The 6,851-nt window shown below is 38.0% G+C and overlaps 1 protein-coding gene across 1 annotated transcript; it reads left to right on the forward strand.

Annotated features, from left to right (window-relative positions):
* Window positions 665-3,369, forward strand: LOC18784268 (coatomer subunit beta'-2). Its single transcript, XM_007215658.2, has 10 exons — window positions 665-748; window positions 1,272-1,292; window positions 1,393-1,454; window positions 1,547-1,601; window positions 1,714-1,750; window positions 1,832-2,157; window positions 2,263-2,394; window positions 2,515-2,663; window positions 2,785-2,853; window positions 3,051-3,369. Exons 1-10 carry the CDS (start codon window positions 746-748, stop codon window positions 3,133-3,135), a joined length of 939 nt encoding a protein of 312 aa, XP_007215720.1. The 5' UTR covers window positions 665-745; the 3' UTR covers window positions 3,136-3,369.

Below are 6,851 nucleotides of genomic sequence, written 5' to 3' on the forward strand. Positions count from 1 at the left end.
GTGAAAATTTTATAATAAATAGTGACACATGACAACCGAAAATATAATCTAAAAAGCTTATCAAAATTAATGGTTTAAAGTATAAAAAAAATAGGAAATAAAGTACAATGAATAGTAATTGCCTTAGACTTTGCCCTCATGGGTGGAACCACAAATGCAAAGGTTGACACTATTCACGTGAATAGTGGCAGCCCTTACTTGCCCTTGCCTTAAACTTAGCCCTTGTGGGTGGAGATGCTCTTAGAGATGTGTCTCGGGCCTTTGAATTTTCAGAGTCGGTCCGGATTAGTAAACAGTTTTTGTCAATAACTATCAAGAAAAGGTGGTTCCTCCCAACTTCTCATGAATCATGATAATGACAAATATAAGGAAGATGCTTGCAACAGCTTTCAAGACATGAAGTTCTATTCGACGTGTTGAAGTTTCAAAAGCTAAGCTTTGTGATGATTTGCCAACCCATATGTTACACGGTCAAAGAAAGGTCATTGAAACTTGATCTGAACCGTCAATTATAATGTATAAAATGAACGGACGGCATCTAACACACTTGGTGACAACATAGGGAGGTCTTTGACTTGATTCTTCAGCATTGACAAATGAACAGCATTTTCCTTAGCTGGTAATTAAGCTTTCAGAATGCCATGCTATAAAAAGAGGTCATATATCTCATCTTCAATATCGCTCAAGTCATCACAACCAATTTTGCATATTAATCATTATATATTCTTCCTGCTATTCACCAAAAATGGTGAGTTTATCAGTCTTATATTTATTAGTACGTGTTTTTTGCTCAATTGTCTACCTTAATGTTGTCTTCCATCATGTTATTAGTTTTCCTCTTAAGGTTTATTTTTTATTTTTTGATGGAGAGGGAATACTTGAGCCCGTATGTCCTCGTAATGAAAAATATATTAGGAAAATCACATTTACGTACCACCCTATGTTTAAGTATGATTTCCCTAAGGTTACGACATCACAAAATATGTGGCTATTTGCAAAATGGGGTTCACTTCACCATTGCCCAATTTGTAGCTATGTTGGTCGAAACTATTTATTAGTCTAATATATAGGAAAAGAACAGAAGGAAAATTCACTGTTCAGGCTTATTCCAGTCTGGCTCTCGTTCGAAAAGAAAAAAATCATTTTGAATTGAGTAAGACTATGCATGCCTTTTATACTGAAAATTATCGGACTAACACATTTTTGTTTCAATTTTGCAACTGACAAATTTTTACTTGTTGCTTGTTTCTGTATGATTTGATGGGAAGCAGCCTCTTTCACTAACTATTGAGGTATGGCTATTCCCATATATATATTTTTTAATTTTAATTTTATGGAAACAAGACGTGTTTCAATTTTTATTCTAAGCTGTTGTATTAATTTCTGGACCAGAAAGAATTTGCTCAAAACTCAGAAAGGGTTAAATCTGTGGATCAACATCCAACTGAGCCATGGTAATATTCTATCTTCTTGACAATTCTGTAATGCCTTCTGCATCTCCTAACTTTGATTTTCATATTCTTATCATGTAATGATTTCCATGCAGGATTCTAGTAAGTTTGTATTCAGGAACTCTTTGTATCTGGAACTACCAGTCACAGGTGAGCCATTGTTACTTTCGCCATTAATATCGAACTCCTAATTATCCGATTCGGGATTTTCATGCTTTCAATAAATCTTCCGGAAGGGGCTAACTTAATTTTACTGGTCCAGACCATGGAGAAGTCCTTCAAGGTCACTGAGTCACCAGGTACATGATTTTCTTTCATTTGTTCTTGATGTTGCCAACAGGTCATGACTTTGTATTTAACATCTGTTTTCTCGTTTGCAGTGAGGTCAGCCAAGTTCATAGCACGCGAAAACTGGATTGTAACTGCGGCTGATGACAAGTACATTCGCATATACAACTATGATACGATGGAAAAGATCAAAGAATATGAAGCACACACAGACTATATCAGGAGTGTTGCTGTCCATCCCACTCTACCATATCTGTTGTCATGTTCTGATGACAAGGTTATAAAGCTTTGGGATTGGGAGAAGGATTGGTCATGTACTCAGATCTTCGTGGGGCATTCGCACTATGTGATGCAAGTGGCATTTAATCCGAAAGACACCAATACTTTTGCTAGTGCATCGCTTGATGGCACCATTAAGGTATTGAAGGCACTGTTAATTTGTTGCAAATTACTTAACTGCAATATTTCTGGTGTCATGACCTTTGTGACACTTAAATTTTTACAATGTCCTGTTTCATTGTAGATATGGAACATTGGTTCTCCTACAGCAGAGTTTACCTTAGATGGCCACTCAAAAGGAGTTAATTGCATCGATTACTTCAGTTGCGGGGATAAACCATATCTATTGAGTGGCTCTGACGACTTTACTGCTAAGGTTTGGGACCAAATGCTGGTTATCAGCTTTCTGTTTAGCTCTATATGTACAGCGTACGATTATGATGCGTATGTGTGTCATACTAATTTGAATTTTATTTGTAAATTATTTTGGCAACAGGTATGGGACATTGAAACCAAAAGTTGTGTGCAAACTCTAGAAGGTCATGAGCACAATGTAACAGCTGTATGTGTTCATGCTGAGCTTCCCATAATAATTACAGTTTCTGAGGATGGGAACATTCACATATGGAATGCAACCACTTTTAGGTAACTTCTGATCCAAACTACTTACATTACAAATTAAATTGACTCAGTTTTCTGTTTAATTCTTGCTATTGCATCGCTTTGATCGAAACTCATGTTGTAAACGATTCTTGTTGTATCACAGGCTAGAGAACAAATTGAACTATGGTCTTGAAAGAGTATGGGCCATTGGACAGTTGAAAGGATCAAACAAGTAAGTTTCTTTTTTGTTCTTTCTTGTGGGTCAAGATGTGTATCTGAGAGGATGATTTTTCGAGTAACCGTTTGATATACAGGCATGTAAATGTGGCAAAGGACTCTCAATTTGTTGCCCTTAGCTTGTTAGGATTTGTTTTATTGCATTGTTTTACCAGCAGATTTATCAAAATAAACTTTCCTTGCCTCCTACAGGGTTGCATTTGGTTTTGACAAAGGAACCATTGTGGTTAAAATGAATGGCTCTCATACTTGGGATTCTGTTGACCTCCAAGCTTAGAAGGAAGGGTTGAAGGAATAAAGACATCGAATGCTGCGCGATTTGTACTGTGTTCTCCGAAGTAATTAGACTAAAGGAATAATTAATTTCACTTAAAACTTGCTGCTCCTGCTTTTACTGTTGTATGATTTGCAAATAAAACTTATCTTTGTGTGTTTTGTAGTATATCCCATGAGGGAACATGTTGTAAGGATCAATCGAAATTGAATGTTATATGTGTTCTTTAACAAATTACACTGGTGCATATAGTAGATTCAGTAAAATACATATGTAAACTGCAAATTACCAGTAATAAAACCCTTTATGTTCTTCCCAGAAATTTAGTTGGTGACTGCTGTTTACTGGTGCTGAATAAATTTGGTGAAAATAATAGAAATCTTGCCATACAAGGAAAAAGACGGAAGGCTAGACAGGACTCTAGGAAATTCCAGCCTCAAATCCAAAGGGTCTCAACCAGAAGTTTTAAAGACTAAGATTAGAACTCTCAAATGTATTAAAAGCAAAATCTGCATGAAGAACATACAAGAAGGCTCTCTCTTGTCCACAACATATGTCAAGAGAGGACGCTTAGCGTATGCTAAATAGAACCAGAAAATGCCATTAATTAAAGCAGACCTTGGTATATTAAATGTCAATCTGTTCTCGCAATAAGATCTGTAGTTCATAATAAAAGTTATGCATGAATTGGATTCATGGTCTAGCTTATTACTCAAGGATCTACAAATTAATTTCACCCTTTTTCTTTTCTTGTCTAAGACTGAGGCCTATAAATTCTAGGATTGTTTTACCTTCCACATGCACCTCAAAATTTCAAGAAAGAAATAGGGGATATAAAGAGCAATATGGATGGAAAGGGTTCCAGGAGGCTTTGTGCAAGCAGTACTCATCGTCATGTTGATGATCGTGTTTTCTGTGAGTCAAGTGCAGGCTCAGTCGATAATGTCCATCTTTTTTATTTTTGGGTGGAGATTATGTTGTTATTAATCCTCAGCCCTGATGAATTAACGCTGATGTGCAAACATGAATAGTTTTTTTTTTTCCTACTTGTGTTCAAAGTAGATTCTTACTTAAATTGCTTGATGTGTAACATGCAGAAAAGCTAGAAGGTTGTGCGGATTCATGCTCAGAAAACTGCAGAGAGGTGCAGGTAGAAAAGCTCTACAGACTGCAGTTAAGGATCATTGTAGGGTCCATGATATAAGTATTTGTGTTATGGTTGAAGTTAGAATAAGTGGTGCCAATTCTCTGAAAGTCCTTCAAAATATGGGTTTTCCAAGATATGAAAGGGTGGATGCCGTGGGTTTCTCTTGGGGTATTTGGGTTCTGTGGGAAGTGGTGAGTCTTTTCGACCAAGCCATCTCATCTCTGATCACTCTACCTTCTGGTCAAGTTTGGCTCTCCACTATGGTTTATGGCAGCCCTTGTAACACTAAGTGTGAGGCTCTTTGGCAGCACCTCGACTCTGTGGCAGCGACTCACCAATTTCCTTGGCTCATTATGGGGGATTTTAATGAATATCTCTTTGCCTATGAGAAGCGCAGCTCTCGGAGTTCCTTTAGAGCTGGTGGTATGAATGGGTGGAAAATAATAGTCTTATTGATTTAGGCTATAATGGGGCCAAGTTTACTTGGTCTAATATGCGTGGTGTAGGGGGTTTGGTATTGAGTAGACATGACAGAGGTCTTTGCAACCACCAATGGCGACTCATTTTTCCTGAAGCTTGTATCACTCACCTGGCAAGGGCCAAATCTGATCATTGTCCTCTTCTCCTTCAACTAGACCCAAGTGCTCAACCTCAAGCTCATCTTAAGCCTTTTAGATTTGAAACAATGTGACTTAAGCATGCTGATTTCCAGCGTTTTGTAGCTGATTTTTGGAACCAATACCATGGGAACCTACTGATTAAAATTAGGGAACTGCCCACACGGCTAAAAATTTGGAATTCCCAAGTCTTTGGCCATCTTTGAATTCGGAAAAAAATGGTGTTGGCTCTGTTGACGTGAGTCTCTTAATTAATCAAGGAGATTTATTTCCTTGATTAATTAAGGGATTTACTTTCCTATTTTTTATATCATTGATAAATCATTATATAATTAGGAGATACTTTCCTAATTCTTTACTGTATCTTATTCCTTATAAAGCTCACATGTAAACTCATATATATACCTCCTTATGGAGAAGAATAAACAACAAAAACCTAATTCATTCAAACCATATTCATATTTTAGCAGGCTTGGATTGCTGGTATCCAAAGTTCCTTATGTATACAGGACAACCCTTTCCTGGCTGACCTTGAATTTAATTTGCAGCAGGAATATGCACAAATTCTTGATCAAGAAGAGATGATGTGGATGCAAAAATCTAGGATCAATTGGAATAAGGATGGGGACAGGAATACCAAATTTTTCCATATGACAACGGTGGCCCGACGAAGAAGAAATAAAATCCATGGTCTCAAAGATGATACGGGGAATTGGATTACTAATATTGATGGCATTACAACTATTCACATATTTTCAGCAGCTTTTCAATGATGATCAAACTTTTTCAGGCACTTCTAGTCTCCCAAATATATTCCCTGAGGCTAATGAACACTTGCTAGACATGATGTTGCTCCTCGTGAACAATAGTGAAATTAAAAATAGTTTGTTCTCAATTGGCCCTCATAAAGCCCCTGGTCCGGATGGTTTTGCTGCTTGTTTTTATCAACAGTGCTGGGATGTTTGTGGTGATGAGGTGTGTGACCTTGTCAAACATGTGTTTTCTACTGGGAAAGTTCCCCCCGACCTTGCTAAGACCCTGATTGTGCTTGTCTCTAAGGTGCCTAGCCCTTTGTCAATGGCACAAATGAGACCTAATAGCTTGTGCAACACCACCTACAAGGTTATCTCAAAGATTCTGGTGAATAGGCTTTGTCCATTGCTCAAACAATTGATTAGCCCTAATCAAGTTAGCCTCATACCTGAAAGATCAATCTCAGACAATATTCTCTTGGCTTAAGAACTCCTACATAAATTCAGGCACTCCAAAGGGAAAAAAGGTTTTATTGCTTGGAAAATTGGCCTCTCTAAAGCTTATGACAGAGTGAATTGGAATTTTCTGGAGTATGTCCTGAGAGAGATCAATCTTCATGAGTCTACAATCCAACTAATCATGCAATGTGTCTCCACAGTTCAGTTCCAAATTCTTGTGAATGGTGAAGCTACCCCACCTTTTGTTCCTGCAAGAGGAGTGCGACAGGGGGATCCCCTCTCACCTGATTAGTGAGGCTATTGTCAAGAATGAGTGGAGAGCTGTCAGTATCTCCAGAAATGGCCCTAAGATCTCCTACCTGTGTTTTGCGGATGATCTGCTCCTTTTAGCTGAAGCGAGTACCAGACATGCTAGAGTGATGAAGCGATGTCTTGATAGATTTTGCCTAGCTTCTAGCCAGGTTATCAGTTTCGAGAAGTCTCAAATTTTTTGCTCTCCAAATGTTAATACTAGCCTTGCTGTGGAGATTGGTAGAATTTACGATTCTCCGCTGACTCTCAATCTTGGCAAGTATTTGGGGGTTCCTTTAATTCATAGCTGAATCACAAAGGCCACATATAGAAGTGTGGTGGACAAAGTGCAGCTGAAGCTTACTGCATGGAAAGGTAAGTTGCTAAGTTTGCCTGGCAGAGCTAGGCTAATCCAATATGTGGCTGCTTCTGTCCCATTGCATACTATGCAAA

This window comes from Prunus persica, chromosome G3 (assembly GCF_000346465.2).
Source record: "Prunus persica cultivar Lovell chromosome G3, Prunus_persica_NCBIv2, whole genome shotgun sequence".
Lineage (NCBI taxonomy): Eukaryota > Viridiplantae > Streptophyta > Magnoliopsida > Rosales > Rosaceae > Prunus > Prunus persica.